Source organism: Cyprinus carpio, chromosome A7 (assembly GCF_018340385.1).
Source record: "Cyprinus carpio isolate SPL01 chromosome A7, ASM1834038v1, whole genome shotgun sequence".
NCBI classification, from domain to species: Eukaryota; Metazoa; Chordata; class Actinopteri; order Cypriniformes; family Cyprinidae; genus Cyprinus; species Cyprinus carpio.
Genome location: NC_056578.1, coordinates 40,449,208 through 40,471,504, shown reverse-complemented (window position 1 = coordinate 40,471,504; position 22,297 = coordinate 40,449,208). Strand labels below are relative to the sequence as shown.

Below are 22,297 nucleotides of genomic sequence, written 5' to 3'. Positions count from 1 at the left end.
ATTTTTTTGTTACTATGCATTTTGGGCTACTATTTTTTTAAATGGGCGGGGTTTACGCTGTAGTTGGGTTGAAGATCTTCTAATCTGGCAACACTGTTCAAAAGCTTAAAGAGTCATCTGCCGATGCATCTGGAACAAGCCTATTTCCACCCAAATCTGAAGACCATGGGGAGTTTTTGTAACGCCATTCCACACACAAAAAAGAAACTATTGTACGTAAGTACTATTATTTTATTGGTCATGGTCATAGCCTGGAGTATAGTTTCTTGTTTTAATCATACCCGATTCATTTGTTTTTATTTGTTTGTTCAGCCCTGTGGAATTGTCTTTGTTAATTCATAAGACACAAGTTGACTTGGCATTTGTTTATGCAACATAAACAGAACATGGATCTGACCACTTGCCTATTGAAAATTGGACACAGTGATGACCAGCATAACTTACTAAAGTGAATTAAGAAGTCAGATGGCTCATGTGTCAATCATAAATCAGACTTTAAAGGCATAACTTTTTAAAATTTAATTTAATGGTGGTATGAATAAAAAAATCGGTGTGCAGCACTCTGATGTGAAATATCAGTTTAATTCACTTAAACCTCTAAGCCTGGGTAAACAAAAATGGTTTTCCTATAATACTGAATGATGTGGCAAGCTTCTTTTCAAATGAAACTGACACAATTTCATTTTTCCACAACCAGTTATACATTACTGTGTAACCTACAATTTCAGTCACCATAGTTTTTTTGATTAAAACAGGTAAACACAATAATAGGAATACTGTTGATTATATGGAAATAGATTTTAACTGCTCTAAAACTAATTCTGAAAAAATATAGAGTTGAAGAAGCATTAATGAATCAAATGTATTAAATGTCTTTAATGGCAATAGTGTTTAACATCACTTCACAGTCTGTAATGAACATTTGAAGATCCATGGCAAACCTGCTTCCAGTATTTTTAGAAGGACCTAGAAAAACAGACCCCCTAATAAAATGCATCATAGACAAAAAGGCAAAGAGACTAAGAAAATTAATAAGAGGCAGAGATATTAATGGACTTTACCCTTCTGAAGACTGGAAAATTGTACACCATTAACTGCAGCAGTTATATGTAGAAATGAAGAAATCTGCAATTATCTACTTGAGTCGGCTGATCCAAACAAACCCTCAACAAAAGGACAAACTCCTCTACATTATGCTGCTTTAACTGGAGTTCCACTGAGTATTGTGAAAAGATTACTTGCAGCAAAAGCTAACCCAAATGGACATGGAATACTCATTTTGACTCCACTGCATTGTGCTGTTGAACGTGACTGTGAAGACATCGTGAAAGCACTTATAGAGGATGGAGCTTCACCTGAAACTAACTATGGGGTGAATCCAGAGGTTGATAAAAAAGTGGAGAGAATGATTCGTCAACTATCATCACAGGGTGAAGTCTTTGAGAAAGTACATCTGTTTTTCTCTCTTTCTTGTTCTGTACAAACAAAAAATCAAACAGAAGTTTACAGAGTCTATGAGGAACATTCTTTCAAGAGAAATCCTTTCAATCATATTATTTTATTTGAGGTTTACTATGGTGTCATTGGTCAAGGTGTGGAGCAGTATCATCAGAGTGCCATCAAGTGGTTAAAAGACACAAAGACCACAGACAGATACATTGAAGGAGTCATCAAACGCTTCCCAAGAATCCCTCAGGAACACTGTCTGATTGCACTGAAGAGCTTAAATGTTGCTTTGTGTGTCAGTGAAAGCATTTTTCCTCCAGTATTCAATGATCTTGTGCCAATTCTAACATACAGACTTCAGCACTTTGGAAGCACAAATTATGAAACAGTCATTAGTTTGATACTCAAAATACTCAATCTCATGATGCAAAAGACGTCTGAGCAGAAACTGAGTATGAATCATTCTGTCTATGAGAAGTTGTGCAAAAGTCTATTGCCTCTCACACGTCCTGATTATTCAAGTCTAATTAGAGTTAGGACCTACGGACTGTTTGCCTATATAAGTGACTTTGCTCCTGAACTTGTAGCATTGTGTGGATTGTCTCCTGTTCCAGAGATGATACTTATAAAATCAGAGACAGAGATGGATGAAGTCATGAAAAAAAAGCTCCAAAAGTTGGATGAATCACTGAAATAACCAGCAGGTTCAAGTGCAGTGGATAGTTTATGTGAGGAGACTGCAGCTCCATCAACAAGCAGCAAGAAGAAGAAAAAAATCCAGCAAGAGGTGGAATCACAAGAAAGTGAGCATCAAGATAAAGAGGAACCGTATCCAGACACTGTAGTGACATCCACTGAGGAAACAAATTTTAGTGTGCAGCCGTTCACACAACAAGTTGAGACCCCAAATATCTCAAGGAGGTGCCATCAGAGCAGTCGTCGTTGGAGGTCTAAGATTGAGAAGCTAGCTAACATGGATATTAGTAATACCAATAGGCTGGGAAACCTTACTTTTGTACGCAGTGATGAATTTCAGATCGCTAAAGGAAGTGATGGAACAGAAGTTTTCCTTGGTTTGAGGGATGACGGTACTGAGGTGGCTGTGAAACGAATGATTAAGTCTAATTACAAAGTCCTCAAAAACGAGGAGGAATTCCTTCGACTCCCAGAACTTGATGATCCCTCCATTGTGCGATATGTGGACTTTGCTGAAGATGACAATTTCGGATATCTTGTTCTTCAGCTTTGTGAGTACACACTGGAGGAATATATCCGAGATCATTTACCAGATGACAGCGCTGAGAGATCTTTGGTTCTGAAGAAGTTGGTGAAGGAAGTTCTTTGCGGCTTACAGGTTTTACACGACCAGCAGACCAAAGTGCTCCATCGAGACATCAAACCCCAGAATGTCCTGATTGGTAGGAGTTAAACTTATGTGATTAAATTAATTAGAATCAATTTTTTTTTCTATAAATAATTGGAACTTTCTGTTTGTTATATAGACATAAAGGGACAAGCCAGATTGGCTGATTTTGGCATAAGTCGCCGACTGAAACAGGGCGAAACCACTTTACGAACAAGCAGTGCTGGAACTAGATGCTGGATGGCAAAGAAGACCATAAATGAGGAGCCCAACACTGACTACAAGAGGAGCTCCGACATTCAGGTGGGTTTTCCATATTTATCAATTACCTCAAAGTTTACTCAGTAAACATTCTGAACTAATGGTAACACTGTCCCCTGATTGAAGGTTGCTGGGATGTTAGTCTACTACATTCTCTCTAGAGGACAACATCCGTTTGGTAAAGGTCCACATTGTGAAGTCAACATTCTGCAAGGAATATACTCTCTGGATCATCTGGGTGATGATGTAGCGAAGGATCTCGTTGAGTGGATGATTAATGAAGATCCAATAAACAGACCAACTGTGGAGCAAACCCTCGCACACCCCTTCTTCTGGACTGAAGAAAGGTAAAATGCTCCATTGATTTGGCTATGGCATTAACCAATCTAAACCAGGGGTTGGCAACCTTTTGGGCACGAAAATCCTTAAAGTTTGTTTTATTTTAATGTTTAAATTAGACTTTGAATAATAGATTTACAGTGTGACCTTACTGAACACCACTGTATGTGTGTGTTAATGTTGTTGTTCACACAACACGGTCATTGTGATTTGTGTGTGGATTGTTAAGAACTTTGTTTACCGACTTAAAAATAACTAATGTTTATAGCTGTAATTTATTTATTGCTAAGAGCTACAAAACGCAGAATTAACCATAAGCTGTCATGCACTCAGTCACATAGCATGGCTGAAGCTAAACAGACTTAAATGTGGGGTAAGCGATTTTACATAAACGCTTTAGAAAACTGATTCGGGCCGACTAGCAAAACAAACTTGTAGCCAATCAGCAGTAAGGGGCGTGTCTACTAATGATGTGGAGGAGAGAGCATTTAGTGCACAGGACGGACATTAGCTGAGACGAGATAAAGATGGAGGATAAAAAACAAAAGAGAAAACCATCTGCGGAACAAAAGAAGGCTTAAAGCAATAAGGCAAGAAGCAGGACCCATGTAAATTTTGGATCAGATTTCCAGCGCTTGAGAGAACTCAAGGAGCCCAAGGCCTGCGATCGGACGCCAAGGTTGCTTTGTTTTGTTCTTGATAGTTGAGTAACACTGTGTCTGTGCCGCAACAGCTTAAGTCTGTCTATAGTACACTGGATCCTACAAAGCAACCATTGAAAATCACTTGAAATTTGTGTCAATATGTCATGAATAGAACGCAGCAGCAGTTTTCTGTCGCGGATTTGTGGTGTCGTGTCGCGCCGCATCCAGTGTAGACCATAGATTTATCAATATGGTGTAGAAAGCATCACTGATTATAATGAGTTCTATAGTATTTTGCCGTGACACACGCGTCCGTTCGGTTTCAAAGAACTAATCGTTGCCTGGGTTGCATACGTATGTGTGGGATGGAGCTATCAAATTAGGAGTGAGACCCTTTTGGGGTAGGGGCGTGTTTGTTTTGGTTGATTTCAAATGTCATCATTGGCTACCAGTAATCGCTTACCCCACCTTTTAAGTCCAAGTAAAGCAATATTAAATGTGTTCCGAGTTTGTCACACCACAGAAAAAATGTGTTATTAACCATAAAAAAGCCAAGTAAATGAAATAAGTTATCAAAATCTTAAAAAAAATGCCATGTCCACAGTCGGTGCTGAAACCACACCCACTCGCAGGAACGCTGTTTTCACTCTCAACTGTAATATACCATTACAACCAAGCGGCAACCTCTAGTTCTCTCTCATGATGCCAGGGCCACTGCTGGCCAAATGGGTGCCCTAAGCAGAATAGTATTGTTGTGCCCCCTCCCTCAAAACCAAAAAAAATTAATTAAAAAACACCTACTATAAGGGGTCAAAATAGAACTTTAATAAAATATTAAAATAATCAAATTGTAATTAAATTGTATTATTAATAAATTAGAATTGTTGCTCTAGACAGTTAACTATGGCTATGATTTTATTAAAAAAAAAGTTGTCTGATTGATTTTATAGTCTCAAGCATTCAGAAATCACACAAAAATATAATTAATCAGTTTTACTACGATTACCATGGTTAATTTTGGTAAGCGTTGGCGATGTCCACGTTTTTGTTAAAGAAATCATAAAGGCTGTAGCATTTCTATCGCAAAAAGGCCAAAAATGAAAAATTAGGCTAACTGGATATTTGAATTAAATGTTTGGTCAATATTAAACAAGGATTTGATTGTCCTGTAAGTGTAACAACAGCAATTATCAGGCCTTTGGTGTCCTTTGCAGGCACTTGTAATAATGTAAATTGTTTTATTTTGTATTAAATTATATATTATGCACATTATAAAAGTGTTATTTCATGAAACCATATGATTATTATTAATAAACCAATCGCCTCGTTGTTTTATATAATACATTTTTAAGTCATGACAACTAGAATATTAATTCAAATCCGTTGTTAAATTATTACAAACAATAAAACACATTAAAACACAACACTAAAAAAAACAGTCAAAAAAATTATGAACGTAGCTACCTCAAAAGTGATGCACAGGCTTCATCCTGGGCTTTTTCTGGCTTTTTTCTTTTTCTTTTCTCTGCGCCGGACTGTGCTGATGTCTTTTCCCTGATATAGCCTAGTTGTCCATTAATTATGATTGTAGTGGCCGTTTGTCAACAAACAAAAGGAAATTAAACCTAAATCAAACTTTCAAACGACAACTTCTAGCACCCTGGGCAGGTGATGTACGCAGGCAAGAAATACAATCACATTCCAGCTGGATTCAGGGTTGTGGCCGATTTATTTGTTCCACGCGCTGGTAAGAACCACACTACTGCCCTCAGGTGAAAAAACCATATGCCCATCACCCAGGTGCTACAGGCCACCTTCTACTTCCTACCTATATTTACCTTTACCTGTGCCCACTACTGCCCTCAGGTGTCTAAATCAAACATTGTAGTTATTAAACTAACCAAAAACAAAGACTAAACATATAAATAAAAGCATTTAACTAAACAAACAAACAAAAGAATATTACCAAAATATATATTACTAATATAAGCAAAATCATAATATTAAACAAATTAATGAACAAAATTACTGAAAGCAAACTAATGTAGCTCCAACACTCCGGCCCCTAATTATCACAATTACTGAACTCTCAAAACGGAGCTACACTATGTATTCTAACTATATCAGGCACAGATGTCTTGCCGCACCTGCAAGCAAAAGAGAAAGAAAGAGAATAATAGAGGCAGACAAAGAGAAAGAGAGAGACAGTTCATGTGATCACACTGCCGCCTCCAGCAGCAGGCACAGCTTCGTCACAGGCATCTCTAAGATGCTGGTCTTCGTTTGGAGGCGGACAGAGTGCACAACCCCATTCACATCTGATCTGACATCCAAAACTTTCCCCATCATCCAAGATCCTCTTGAAACTGTAGCATCTGCCACAAGAACAACATCTCCAGGTGTAAGGGTTCTTCTTAGTGCTGTCCATTTTTGTCTCTGTTGCATCAATGGCAGGTACTCAGAAATCCATCTCTTCCAGAAGAGTTCCGCCATGTACTGTATCTGCTTACATCTTTTTCTGACATACAGATCATTTCTGTCAAACAATCCTGGTGGCATAATTGGTTTACCTTTCAACAACAGAATGTGATTCGGCGTCAAAGCTTCCAGGTCATTTGAATCATATGAGGCCCCCTTGTAATAGGCCTATTATTCAATATTGCTTCAACTTCGCAAAAAAATTGTTTGGAGTGCTTCATCGTCCAGGGTATGCTGTTTAAGGACTGAGGTAAGAAGACTCTTCACTGAGCGAATCAAGCGCTCCCAAACACCACCCTGATAGGAAGCTGATGGAGTGTTAAATCTCCATTCTATGCCATCCTGAAGAAAGGCTCTTTGAATTTTACCATGATTCAGAGCAGTCAGACTCTCCTTGAGCTCACGGCTGGCTCCAACAAAGTTAGTTCCATTATCAGACCTGAGAGTTGAAACTGGGCCTCGTCTGCAGATGAACCTTCTCACTGAATTTATACAGGAGTCTGTATCCAATGTGTATGCTACTTCCAAGTGTACAGCACGACTGTTCATGCAGGTGAAGAGCACTCCATATCTTTTGAGAAGACCTCTGCTTCTTTTAACTTCAATGGGGCCAAAATAATCGATGCCAACATGAGTGAAAGGGGCATCATCAGGCAACACTCTTTCAGCAGGTAAGTCCGCCATTTTTTGTTCAAGGAGTCTTCCTCTGTTGCGTCTGCAAACAACACAATCTGACATGACCTTTCTGGCAGCAGAGTTTGCATTTATAATCCAATACTTACGCATTAAACCGGACAACATATAATTTCTTCCAGCATGACCTATCTGCTGATGAATGTGGCGCAGAATTAGTGTTGATACATGCAGATCTTTTGCCAGAATAACAGGACGCTTGGATTCCACTGGCAGTGAGGCTTTGCTTAACCGACCACCCACTCTGAGAATCTCACCATCCATCACTGGGTCTAATCTGTACAGTGGACTGTCCTTGGATATGGATTTCACACCACTCTGCAGCGAGGTAATTTCATCCTTAAACCGTTGATGTTATACATACCGGATGATTGACAGCTCTGCCCTGGTCACATCTTGAGGTGTCAGACTGTCCTTTGAGTGTAGCCTTAAAGCTCTGCATTTGGCTTTCCACCTGTTGATGACAGTCTGTAATGTCCATACTGAGGTCAGCAGAGGCATAAAGCTCCTTTCTCCTATGTCCCAATAACACAAGAGTATCCTTGATCTTAAGAAGCCAAGCTACAGCTACCTGCAATCTCTTCAGTCCTCAGGTCCTTACACTGGCTTCCAGTTACATTTAGGATTGATTTTAAAGTACTTTTACTCATTTATAAATCACTCAATGACCTAGGACCAAAATATATTGCAGATATGTTCACTGAATATAAACCTAACAGACCACTCAGATCATTAGGATCGAGCCAGTTAGAAATACCAAGGGTTCACACAAAACAAGGGGAGTCCGCCTTTAGTTACTATGCCACAGTTGGAATCAGCTTCCAGAAGAGATCAGATGTGCTAATACATTAGTCGCATTTAAACACTGTATTTTACTTCATCTGTTTAGCTGTGCATTTATTGAATGAGCACTGTGCGATGTCTGAACTGATTGCACTGTATTTTACGTATTCACTGTATTTTATGTAAAATCATTTTCTAATTTTAACTGTTTAAATTCATTTTAAATAAGTCAATTTTTAAATCATTTCCAATGTTTTAAAATTGCTTGTTTTATTTTGTTTTATTATTTTTCTTCATGATTATTTTACTTTCTTTTATGTAAAGCACTTTGAATTACCATTGTGTATATTATGAAAATAATGTACTTTAAAAGAAAATACTTAAGTCCAAGATGAAAAGTAATGAATCAGGTAGTTCATAGCATTGTCTGTGTCCTTAACAACAGCATTCACTGTCAAGTCCTTTTTGATCTCAGGGTCCGCACCAGGAATCACCTGAAGATCTACATCTAATTTAGGCCACCCATTCTTGGACTTATAAGGAAATCAGGTCCCATCATCCATCTCCTTCTGTTCAGAAGATTTTCTGCCCTCATTCCTCTTGACGCTTCATCTGCTGGGTTTTCCTTTGTCCCCACATATCTCCACTGATCAACATCAGTTGCCTCTCTGATGACTGCAATTCTGTTGGCCACAAAGGTATAGAATCGCCGGCTTTCATTTGATATATATTTAAGGGCTGTTGTGCTGTCAGTCCAGAAACTGACTTCTCCAGCCTAAGTTGCAACTCCTTCTGTAGCATGCGGTCTACTCTAACAGCGAGGACTGCAGCTGTTAGCTCCAGGCGAGGAATTGTTGTCTGCTTCAGCGGAGCAACTCTGGCCTTCCCCCATCATAAATGCAACATGCACTTTATTATCCCTTTCCAGTCTTAAGTAAGAGACAGCTCCATACCCAACAGGGTTGCCAAAGTCATTAGGCTTAATGCAACGATCAATCTTGAACTTTGCCACCTTGTGGAGATCTTCCAACCAACCAGCCCATTCCTTAGCGAGAACATGGGGAATATCTTCGTCCCATCCAAAGTTTCTTTTACAGAGTTCCTGCAGTAACAACTTAGCCATCATTCTGAATGGAGCAAGGAAGCCCAATGGGTCATAGAGGGAGCTGACCACCAAAAGAATTCCTCTTCTCGTCTGTGGTTTCTCTTGTGCTGAGGCCTTAAATCCAAATTGGTCAGTCTCAACGTACCACTGTAGTTCTAATGTACGTTTTTATCAGGAAGTTGATCTGTATCCAAATCCAGCTCCATCATGTCTTTTGCTCTGTGGCCTTCGCTGACAGAGCGCAACACTGCACGACTATTGCTGACCCACTTTGACAGAGTGAATCCTCCTTTCTGACAAAGTGCAGTTAAATCCTGGATCATTTTCCTAGCCTCCTCTTCTGAGGCCATTGAATGGAGGCAATCATCAACATAAAAATTGTTTTTCACTATATTTACAACCTATGGAGGGAAGTGTTCTGCGTTGTCATCTGCAGTTCTCCTCAAGGCATAATTGGCACAGCTTGGTGATGATGCAGCTCCAAATAGATGTACCTTCATGCGGTATTCCTGCAAAACCTGTGCAGTGTCACCACCTGGCCACCAGAGGAAGCGGAGAAAAGTTAATGTGCTTATTTGAAACATGAACCTGGTGAAACATAGATTGAATATCAGCCACTATTGCAATAGGCTCCTGCCTAAATCGGACTAAAACTCCAATGAGGCTGTTGGTGAGATCGGGGCCTTGCAAAAGCTGAGTATTGAGCGATGTTCCTTTATATGAGGCTGCACAGTCAAAAACAACTCTTAGCTTCCCTTTCTGAGGATGATACACCCCGTGATGATGGATATACCACACTTTCCCATTGCTCTGTGTCAGCTGGTCAAGAGGAACTGGCTCAGCATGTCGCTGTGTTATTATTTCATTTAGGAATGTGGTATATTCCTCTTTAAAAAAAACTGTTCTTATCAAACTTTCTTTTCAGGCTCCATAAGCACTGCTCTGCAATATAACGATTATCTGGCAGGGTCACATTTTCCTTTCTGAATGGCAAGTCAATACAGTAATGACCTCCAATTAGTTTTGCTGTACTACTGACAATATCCATGAACTTAATATCTTCTCTGGACATTTAAATCTGCTCTTCTGATGATTTCTCATTAAAGTCATGGTGATACTGCTTCACAAGCATTTCTTGCAGGTGTTCAACAGAGATGCGATTTGCTGTTACAGCAGAATAGCCACTCTTACCTCTACAGCTTCCACCATGAAGAGGTCCATTAATGACCCAGCCAACCCTGGTTCTGACAGCGTATGGGCCCTCATCTTGGACTATTTATTACTTCCCACGGCTCCAAAACCTTAGGGGCGTCGGTTCCAATAAGTAGATCAACATTTGCATGAATGTCATGGAGTATTACATCCTTCAAATATGGCCATGGATCAATATCTGCTTGTCGTGGAATATTAAGTGTAGACACAGGTATAGTTCTTTGAGTCAAAACATCAGGAAGCTCCATGAAATCTGCAGCACCCATGCCAGACACTTCAAGACCTGACAAAAACATGAGCATTCACAACCTTTCATTGGCCCATTGTTCTCAACAAAATGCTTGTCTTTTTACCTCGCAAATTTAACCTTTTCGCCATGGTTTCGGTACAGAAATGTGCCGGAACTGCCAGGATCCAGGAAAGCATATGTTTGCATGATCTTATTAGTCAGTTTGCTTCTGACCTTTACTGCAACAATAGAGAAGGTAGAATAATCTTCCACACCGGCCCCAATATGCCCACACATCTAAAAAGGTTACGGTTGAATCACTTGGAAGGCTCACAGGATGTTTGAATTGTTCTACAAATATGTCTTTATCCTGTCTTTCTATATGAAGGACCTCGGGGTGTTTCTGATGACATACATAGCAATCCAATCGACTCCTACAGTCCTTGCTTGTGTGGTCTACCTTCAGGCAACCAAAACAAATACCCTTGTCCTTAATGAAGTTGATCCTGTCCCGGTGTGCCTTGGCTTTAAACTGTGAGCACTGACCTAGTGTGTGATTTCTCTTCAGGCAGAAAAGACAGCAATGAGTGGAGGGGGTGCTATGTTCTGCAGGCCGTGCCATAGCTTCTTCCCTCACAGGAGTGACATTTGTAACGTAGCTGCTCCCCTTCCTTCTTTGTCGTAGCTGGCTGCTACAGGAAGCCTTAACGTTAGGATGTTGAGGATCTTGAATGTTTCCAAAAACTGGATCTAAAGCAATTTTCACTTGTCTCTCAATAACATTTACAAGATCAATGAATGTAGCTCTCTGTCCACTTCTTTCTTGCAGATCACATTAGATTAGATTAGATTCAACTTTATTGTCATTGCACATGTGGGTACAAGGCAACGAAATGCAGTAACAGGGGAAGAAGAAATACAGCATAATATTAGGGAAGGGAGGAGAAAAAAACAACACCCAGACTATTCTCCTTTGGGAGTACAGTGTGAGAACAGGAAAAACACCTCAGCAACAAAAGCACATAATCAATACAGCATAAACACACGACTTTGCAACAGGGTAGAGGAAGAGGGGGGTCGAGGTAATCCAGCACAGGCAAGCAGCCATCTGGTCCTGCAGCCCTACGGCACTGGTCGCCGACCCGCTTGTCAGACTGGCGGTACAAAGGGGTGAAGGCGAGGGATGGGGGCTGGGTTGGGGTGAATGCATATCTGTATATATGTGCGTATGTGTGAGTGTATGTATGTAACAGTGCTTGTATGTAGGCCTGGAGAGTTGCTACTCCTGGCATCAAATCTAGGTGCCTCAGTCCGCAGGATTGTGATAGCGATACAAACAATCAGCAGGTGTCTGTGGAGTGGGGGGAGGAACGCAAGAGCGTCTCACTGCAGTGCTTTTCCGGGGGAGTTGTTGTTCCAACAGCGGCCTTGGCTGAGGCCAGTGCTGGTTGAGGGGAGCCGAAAGCAGATAAGATTGGGGTTGTTTGGTCTTGGGGTGAGTAGCCGCATTCCAATTTACAGGACTACTCTCTTAGTCCATTCTGGTCTCTGAATCCATCCATTTGCCTTTGCAAAGCCGTGAGCTTCTCCGTGATGTTATCCATATTGCAGTTAATTATCTCAGTGCTGACCGCTCTGCCCACTGCTTCAATCACAATGGGCAGCCTTGTGAGGCTTTGGACAGCTGTTCCCGTTTTCTGAATTCTTCGATAACCCATGGCAAAGCCTAATCCAATCATCAGAAGACCTGTTATCATGGTTCCGAATAGGTATATATCTTCAATGTCCTCCACGGAAAGAGCCACCAGACACACAATAGACGAGATGAGAGAAGAAGCAAAACAGGGAAAGTAACGGGGAGGAGAGGGAGAGAAAATGCGACCGCCTTCATTGAGAGCCAAGGAAGAATGCAATATTCTTCTATTTTTATCTTAGTTTGTAAGGAAGTTTTAAAATGATACTCCGCATGTTAGATGGTAATTTCAGTTCCCTCATATACATTACTTGTTCTGTTAGGTTTGAATATCCTTGGAGAAACAGAGAGAATGCTTGTAATCCTTTTACATCTTCACCTTTAACGGATGTCCAGTTAAATATTTTTTCCATGTAAGCAGATGCAATTTTAAATTCATCTCCAAAATGCTGAGCAAGAAGACTCTTGGCTCTTTGATAGCCTTGATCTGGAGGTATATGTTGACAACTATGCACAAGATCCTTTGGCTGCCCCCTAGTGTACTGTTCAAGGAACTGCAAACAATCGCTGGGATTATTCGTTTTCTTCTTCACTACATTTTCAAAGGCTCTAATAAAGGATTTATATTGGAGAGGGTCTCCATCAAAAATTTGCAGATTTCTTGGAGGAAGAACAGAGGATATATTTTGCTGAACCAACCATGCAGTGATTTCGTTTTGTTTTTGCATAATGCCCACCATGTCATTTTGGTTGTTACCGCTTTGAGTTTGAGAATTTAATATATGTCCCATTTGGCGTCCATTTGGAGTCTGTACTTCTTGATATGGAGCTTCTGGCCCAAACGGCCTTCCATACATTTGCTCAGCAAATCCTTGTCTTGGCCTAAAAACTGATGCCGGATCAGGTGCAGCAAGAACATAATTTTCAGGTGGGACAAAGGCTTTGGCAAGAGGATCTAAACCGATGGATCTTTGAGCTTTGCTCCTCTCTAAATAAGAATTCATTCCATCAGATCGTCTTGAACCACGCTGTGATGAGTTCACTTCTAAAACCTGAAGCCTTGCAGTTGTAGCTGCCAAAGTCTGTTTCAAGCGGCAATTGCTAATTTTCTCTATGAAGCCTTTCCTCCTGCGCTTCTATATGATGTTTCCTTTTTGAAGCTTCGAAGTGTTTAAGAAGAGCTGCTCTCTCGGCCTCCGCATTAATGCGCACCACGGATGTTGCAGAAATCTTTGATATACAGTACCAGTGGCGCGTGATTTTACAGAACTTGCTCTTACACTTAAGACGTTAGAAATACTGTCTTCAGGTTGTATTCCATCATTAACGCATCCTGCATCGATAGGTTCTTTCGGCTGTGAGTATGTGTTACGTGACCATGGTACTCAACCGAAATGGTACAACATTACATACAAAAACCATAGACGCAGTGACATTGCAAAAACAATTTAATTTAATGAAATAATGATTTTTACATAAACAGAGCATGGTGGTAAAAATAACATAGAACAAACAGAAAGAAAATCCTGACCTCACATAACTACAACAAAGGTGAAACTTACCTATCTCCCGACCGAAAACAAAAGACAAAGTTTACCGTGAGTCTTCCGGGTCCTCTAACTGCTGCACTAACTAACCTAAACTAAATAACATGGAAAAAACACCAAACACCAGATACCACCCGCTCCAAATATCAATTATAAACTGAAAACCACAAACATCAATCCCATACCGGAAAACGTGCTTGTGAAAACGGAAACATTACGTCAACATGACAACCTCCACAGAGATAATAACAAACCGAGCCGTGCGAGCCCAGCGATATGGATAGCGTCTTTAAAGCAGTTGCCCCACCCACAAACAGCAGCCAGCAGGACATCACATGACCTAAAGAAAAAAAACAAACAAAAGAAACAACAGGAGCATAACCACCACTAAGCAGCACAAACTATTCAAATTGCGCTTAATAGCGTAACACTATGGATAACCAGCCTTAGACAGCCACTCCTTCACATCTTCAATAAATGAATGACATGATTTCATCTTCTCCTCGAAGTTTTTAGTTTTTCTTTACCAGAAGTATTTCATCTTCTGGTAGAGGCAATTCCATAAATGTTTCATGTATATCGAGTGCTTCTTCATAACACTTAATGAACAAAGCGAGCTGAGTGTTCACTGCATCTGCATTTTCATTTAATTCTATTAGGGCACGGATTTTATCCATAATCTTTTTAGCCTGGTTAGTTTTTGCAGTGTGTTTTTCTTTAACAAGTTTGTATATAAAAGCACATTCCTTTAGAAGTCAATTTAATTGACCGCTTTGATTCCGGCCTCTCCACATCTGTCATTTTGTTGCAAACTTATAGCCTAATTGTTGATAATATCAGTGAATGTTCACAATCAGGCAACAAGGCTAGCAAAAGATGGCAACGTTTATTGAAACAACTTTGTTTTATACAAACAAATCCTCTTCATCCACACAAGCACACACTGCAATCGCTTTACTTTTTTTGAATGTAGGCCACCCGATGCATTGATAATTCAACAAGCGCACAGCCAATTACTTAAAGCAGTCCAAGTTTTAAGGTCATGTAACTTTTCATGAAACCGTTTTCCCATACGGCAGGTCTAGCAGTACATACCAACTAAAGATTTCTTATCTCGGATCGGCCTCTGTCTCATGCCAGCAGATAATCCATGAATGGTGAATAAAACAATCCATGCTGATTTTCCATCGGGTATCCCAATAATATCCGAAGCAAATTCCAAGGAAAGTTCTTCTTCTTTCTTTAATCAATGGGCGTTTTTTTTTTACTTGTTGTAGTGGCCGTTTGTCAACAAACAAAAGGAAATTAAACCTAAATCAAACTTTCAAACAACAACTTCTAGCACCCTGGGCAGGTGATGTACGCAGGCAAGAAATAAAATTAAATTCAAGCTGGATTCAGGGTTGTAGCTGATTTATTTATTCCAACTGAGCAAACAATACAGCATCTCTCGCAGCTTAATTGGATTTACAAAGCCATACATGTTTGGTAATATGCATTTATGTGACGAAGGCATAGCTAGCTACCCTTACAAAAAAAAGTTTATTCAAGTGTGTTATTAGTATACTTCTTTTAAACTAAAAATAGGAAAGTATGCTTTTAGTTTACTTTTTATGTACTTCTCAGAAATGGGCTTTATGTACTCCTCAGAAATATACTTAAAATGACATTTAGGTATACTTGACTTATACTTACAAAAAAGTCTACATATACTTGAACTTTACTTAAGTATACTTAATAAAATAAACCTTGAAGTATACTACTTTTTGGTAAGGGTAGCAAACTGCCCAGATAGCACATGTACATCTGCAAGATGTCTGTTAAAGATCGCTTGATCTCGAAAGCATCTGCTTTGTACAAACATCACGTCTTTGAGATGTCAGATTCTAAATCATAAACATAAAAAAAACATTTTTGACATCTTATATTAAAATCCCAAAAAAAACGTCCTAAAATATTGCAGAAAAACAAACACTCTTAAAAATACGTATTGATAGGTCTTACAGATGTATATGCAGATGTCAAATAGACGTTGATACATGATTTCAGGTGCAATATTGATGTGCACATGCGCATTAAGCCTTGGTAGGACAATCTGACGGTTAGGATAAAATGTCACGACACCTTGTTGCCACATGGATCTGTAGTCTAGTGTAGGTTAATCCTTATACTTTCATAGTATTTACAGCTGTTAACAGGTTGTGACTATACGGAATGAAATGTACGACGCTACATAGTTTTCCATATCGCTCGCGTGCCAGTGATTATCCATTAGCCTGCCAGCATTAACTTGCCACATGGTTGCCGACCCCTGCTCTAAACTAACTGAGCTCACGACCTTATTAAACTCATGATCTGTCATTTTAAAATAGAGTTTCAGTACTGTTTATGATCCTGGCAAATTGTGAGTTTCCCCTATTAAATGAAGGGGAAATTGCATTCTATCTAAATAATCTTTTTTTTAGGGCTGTCAAATGATTAATCACGATTAATCACATCCAAAATAAAAGTTTTGTTTAAATAGTATATGTGTGTATACTGTGTATATTTATTATGTATATATAAATACACAAACACGCATGTATATATTTAAGAAGAATATGTTATGTTTATATATTAAATATATTTATATATAATATAAAAATATAAGAATATAAATATATAAATGTATATACATGTAAATATTTTCTAAATATATAATTTATGTGTGTGTATTTATATATACATAATAAATATACCCTGTACAAATACACACTCAGATGAGAAATAAGTTGTTAAATAATGTCTTTATGGTCACTTTTGATCAGCTTAATGTGGTTCTTGCTGTTAATCAGCTGAAGATATTTTTTGAAATCCTTTCAGGAGAGTGGAGTATTTGAAAAAATTGGGGAACCAGAATGAGGCCGAGAACTGTCGTAATGTTGATGAGGAGCTCCTTCAAGCCATCGAAAAATACACAGAGGGGAAAAGCTTTTCTGAATGGAAGACTAAAGTGAATCTAATTTCAATGCAGAAATACTAAAACATATTTAAAAAAAAAAAAAAAAAATATATATATATATATATATATATATATATATATATATATATATATATATATTTAATGAATGAAAATAGAAACAACAACAAAAATCTGATTTAATGTCTTCAAGATGTTACTTCTTATAAATCAGTTGAATGCAGTGCATGGCCTGTTTTAATCTTGGTTTGAAATATAAATTGTATTTGTAAATATATTTCTTTTGTCAGTTGCCGTCTGAGATTGTCCAGAAACTGGACGGTAAGAAGAAAGGCTATCCTGAGAACACACTGGGCCTGCTGTGATTTATACGTAACCTGCACGAGCATTAGTGAGTGACATGTAATACCACACACGGTATTTATACCAGAATGATTTATTATTATTGTGTGTCAGACCATGTTTTTGGTGTCTTTTTTCTCTCTACATAGTCCAGTGGACGCGGAGAGCATCAGCCTGATGGCTTCATTCCCTGATCTGTTTGGGAGTGTGTTCATGTTTGCAAAGAAGAGAGGATGGAACTCCAGAGCGAGTCTGAAAAAGTTCTTCAGCTCAGCTCCACAGATGTGATTGTTGTCATTTTTTGGTTAAAGGTGCCATGTGTAAAAATTGAGGTAAAAATATCCAAAAAAAATGACCTACACGCATCAAAAGAATGAGAAGAAATAAGGACGATGATGTCATTAAAAAAATGTCAAGTTATAGTGCTGCAGAGATATCAACCTTAATTAGCTTTAGCATTACTAGCCACGGCCCGACAGGTGTTGTAATACCAGTTTCGGCCATGGGAGGCGGTATGCGGGCAACATAACCACCAGCCAACCTGCAATACACGAATAACTCGCCACGGCTTGTGGGCGTACTTGAACCTGATGTCAATCGTGTGGAAAATACAGCCCACTACTTCATTTCAGTTCAGGGAAGAGAGCGGAAGGATGGCTGAAGCCCTTGGCAAGAGACATCCACCACCACCACCCGCTACAGGGAAGCAACCGCGCTCGGAATCACAAATCAAATCCGATAAGAAAAGGAGCCGAAACAGAGTAAACATCGGCACTGCTTTCCATCGCTGGAGACAACTGATGGACTTGAAAGAAATGAGGTTCGACTCCAAACTTGCAACATTTCTTTTGGATTGGTAAGTAAGATGCTGTTAGTATTTCGCTAGAAGTTTGTTTTATTAATTGTTTGCGTATTTTTTTCGGGAAGTTATAACATAGAAATGTATCGAAGGCTGTTCGATAAACGTGCTAATGTTAGCAATGGCTAACCATAGCTGCGTTTGATAATTAGCTAGCTATAACTTACCCACAGATCCCATCCGGTTTTCACCTGTTATCTACCAAAGCCCGTCTCTACCAAGCTGATGCTAAAATGTAACATTACCTAAGAAGCTTGAAATGTCTTCGATGATAATGAACCCGAGAGAGAGAGAAAGAGAGAGAGAGAGAGAGAGAGAGAGAGAGAGAGAGAGAGAGAGAGCGCCCCGGCCACGCGCGCACTCACAAACAATATTCAGAGCGGTCAAGTTTTTGCTAATAAAAATCAAACTTGATATATGCTGCTAAACTAGCATCAGGCGGGCAGCATACGTAACACTCTAAATAGATGTTGTCCTTATTTTTACTTGTATATGTGCAGCTAAGAATACTTTATCATTTTTAACTAAACTACAACAGTTTTGACGATGTTATGTAAAGTGATGGTGAAGTAAGTTATGCATTGGCGATCGACTGGCTAGCTGATTTTGGGATCTGAGACTAGTTCCGGCATTAGGCATAACATTTGTTACTGTAGTGTTGAACTGTGTTAATTTTTTTGCGTGAGAAAATTGATGTGTGGCGTGAAAGCGTGTGAAAAGAGTCAATTGCGTGTGTCTCACGGTGAATGCTTGAGAGTTGGCAGCTCTGGTTACGTTGATTGGCGCTAGCTTGGTCAACATCAGCTGTCTGATGTTGACCAATGATGTTGACAGAATGCTGTCTGTCAAATTAATTTAATTCAAATAATGTGTATATACAACTCAAAATGTAATATGAACAAAACGAATATGAACATATTCACTGGTAAAGGTGAAGGGGAGTAGCTTGAAGATGTCATGTTTCAAAATCACTTGACATCACCCAACGTTCCTCTGGAGGCAAAACGTCCTCTTAGGCTTTGGCTATGGCTCTAGGGTTGTTGTGAAGGTAGGGGCGGAGCATAGAGACTACGCCGTTTCTCGTTTGTTACTCTAGAGTAGACCAATTCACTTTATTGAGGCATACTGCCCCCATCTGGTATGGAATGTGGAGTATGACTTGATTTGTTTTTGCCAGACATGACACATGGCACCTTTAAAAGAACCATTTTTTATTAGCGTGAAGAACATTTTTAAGAATCGAAAGAACCTTTTTCCAATAGAGATTACAACATTTCATAACACAAAAACTCCAAAAACTTTGAAACACCACCATGAAACCATTAATACCAACAGATAACCTTTACTTTTAAGAGCGTAATTCCATGTCATCGCAACTTTAAAATCCGGGACACACCATGCTGACGGTTGGCTGTCGGCCAACATCGGGCCGTCGTCAAGCATCTGTTGGGCTAGTTTTTGCAGTGCGTTCCACATATCATGCAGCACATCAGTTATGAGATGTAAAACAGTTATTAAGATGTGATTTTACCATATGTTGTCCAGAGTTCATTCCTCTCCACTCTGTGCCTACTGAGTCTTTGTCTGTGGACACGTTCTCCCACAAGAACGACGTGTACGTGGCCATCGCTGCTCCCAACATAGAGAGCTGCATGGTGCTCCAATGGGACCACATCGAGATGAACTTCAGGAGTTACGACAACATCACAGGTACAGTCATGGTAAAGCCATCATATGAAGGATCGCGTATGGCCAAATAAATCTCATGCACCGTGTTTTCTTTTAGGTCAGTCCATAGTTGGCTGCAAGTCTGTGATCATCCAGGACCAGGTGTTTGTCATCGTTGCTCAACTCTTTGGTGGTTCCCACATCTACAAGTTTGATGAAGACCAGAGCAAGTTCACAAAGTTCCAAGACATTGAGGTTTCCAAGATTTCCAAGCCGAATGACATCGAGGCCTTTCAGATCGGCAACGACTGGTTCTTCATCATCGCTGACAGCTCGAAGGCTGGACTTTCTACTCTCTACAAATGGAACGACAAGGGCTTCTACTCCTACCAGTCGCTTCACGAATGGTTTCGTGATACAGATGCAGAGTTCGTGAATTTGGATGGTAAGGCCCATCTTATCCTAGCGAGCCGTTCCCAAGTACCAGTTATCTACCAGTGGAGCAGGAGCACTCAGAAGTTTGCCTTGCAAGGGGAAATCCAAAACATGGAAGATGTAGTCGCTGTCAAGACCTTCCGGATCAAGGAGGATCTTTATCTGGCCATGACCCGATACATCGGCGACTCCAAAGTCTTGCATTGGACTGCGAAGGAGTTCTCCGAGGTCCAGGCCCTTCCTTCGAGAGGCTCCATGATCCTGCAGCCATTTTCCTTCAAAGAAAGGTACTACCTGGCTCTTGGAAGCGACTACACCTTCTCCCAGATCTATCAGTGGGATGCAGAGGAGAAGGTTTTTGAGCGTTTCAAGGAAGTCTACATCCAGGCTCCACGTTCCTTCACTGTGGTCTCCACTGACCGGAGGGACTTCGTATTCGCCTCCAGTTTTAAGGCAGCACACAGATCTTTGAGCATATCATCATTGATCTGAGTCTTTGAGTGCTGTTGTGGACACAGTCGCAATTAAGGCACGTCTTAAGAAGTTGGACATTTTCCTGGAAAGGCAATTAGTGGGTTTTAAGACGAGGGAAGTCTGGGAAGCAAACGTAATATGGCATTATCAGGTTCACAGTAATAAGTATTACACCATGCATCTGTGTAGTTTTACATAGATTCTGGGAGGGCCTTGACATTTTTTTTTTGTTTTAATATATTATAATTGTTATATAATATATAGAACATTTCCTCAGCCCTACTGAAAACATTTCTGCTGAACATACGGTGCATGGGCTGCGGAAAAAAGTTGCACTTGTCACCTGTAACTACCTAAATCACTCTTCATAATGATATATACTGTAACTCCGAGAGCCTTTAAAAACTCTGTAAGCAACAGCTGATATTGTGCATGATGTGGCTGCAACAACATTGAGAATAAAAAAAAAATTTTCAATTTCAGAGCAGGCGAGTGGATCAAGTAGTGATACAGGTGACAAGTGCAGCCCTATTATCTTTAGAGACATTTTTACCTCATTGTTCATTATTTATTTAAATCATGTCTCTCTTTTGGTGGACTAAGTTTTAATGCCAAGTAATTAATAATTTAAAATGAATTGCCTCTATTATATTTACCAGGATCTGTTCAGAGTTAAACGAATCAAAAGTTATATTTCAGTTGTGTGATTTTAGGCAGAAATGTTGGTGTTTACGTGGTTGGTTGTAAATGAATTCAAGAATGGAGCCTTTTGTGATCATCTACATTTCAATACAGGGAAATTGTCAAAAGCACAAGCCTTTAAAATCATCATATTAATAGAGAAAGAAACTTAATATTAATCATTACAACTTAAAGTGGAAAACTGATTTTGGATAAAGATTTTTTTTTGTTCTGTGCAATAAATGTAACTGCTTTTTATTTTAAGTACTAGTGGCAACTGTTGAATGTCTGACTTGTTCTGATAACAAGTGCGTTAAAATAAGAACCTCATTTTCATACTGTTTTGGGATATACAGAGAAAAGAACACAACCCTAAATAATGACTGCAGCCTGCAAAAGCATGATATACAGCTATTAATATTCAATACCTTTAAGTCTTATAAAAGTCAGTACAGAATTTGCCTCATTTTCGAACAATTACAAAACTTACATCATCATCTCACTTAATCTGATATGCAAAAATATAATTTTAATTTTGTAAATCATTGTTTTATTCTAATTTGTTGAATGTTAGAAGTGTTTTTGAATACTAATGTAAATAAATGCTTATGAACACTGATTATCATTTTTTTATTAATTCATAACACACCTGGTTTCTGACTAAATGTACAGCTTTGAAAGAATGAAGAAATGAAGATGTTTGGAAAGGCAGTTTTTGATATTATCAAAATGACATTGAATAATGCCATAATAAACATTACAGGGTATCATCTTACAACACCAACCAATCTTACAACGCCATCTAGAGTCAGTACAGAATTTGCCTCATTTTCGTACACTGAGCAATCTTACATCGTCAGCTCGTTTTAGGATGCTGTTTAAACAGGCATACTGTAGCATCAACTGTTTATAAACTACAGCATGTTGTCAAACACCTTTCAGTGGCTTCTTACACAACCTTTTTTCCTGAAGTAGGTGTGGGATGGATGACATGTAAAGTGTGAAAGAACAAGGAAGTTATTATCGCAAGCCGTTTTAGCATTTAAAACTTGTTTTTGACTATCCATAAATATAATTAATTACAGA

The 22,297-nt window shown here is 39.2% G+C and overlaps 2 protein-coding genes across 2 annotated transcripts; both read left to right on the top strand.

Annotated features, from left to right (window-relative positions):
• The first annotated feature begins 1,405 nt into the window (after positions 1-1,405).
• LOC122145801 (serine/threonine-protein kinase/endoribonuclease ire-1-like) lies at positions 1,406-17,398 on the top strand. Its single transcript, XM_042761395.1, has 8 exons — positions 1,406-1,447; positions 1,568-1,703; positions 2,151-2,864; positions 2,949-3,112; positions 3,197-3,417; positions 16,656-16,785; positions 17,043-17,143; positions 17,244-17,398. Exons 1-7 carry the CDS (start codon positions 1,406-1,408, stop codon positions 17,115-17,117), a joined length of 1,482 nt encoding a protein of 493 aa, XP_042617329.1. The 3' UTR covers positions 17,118-17,143; positions 17,244-17,398.
• LOC122145800 (leucine-rich repeat LGI family member 2-like) lies at positions 17,212-21,650 on the top strand. The gene is given in 4 exon segments (XM_042761394.1): positions 17,212-17,344; positions 19,499-19,663; positions 19,740-20,504; positions 20,507-21,650. Coding segments are annotated over 4 exon segments (1,113 nt in total). The 3' UTR covers positions 20,557-21,650.
• The last annotated feature ends 647 nt before the right edge of the window (positions 21,651-22,297 follow it).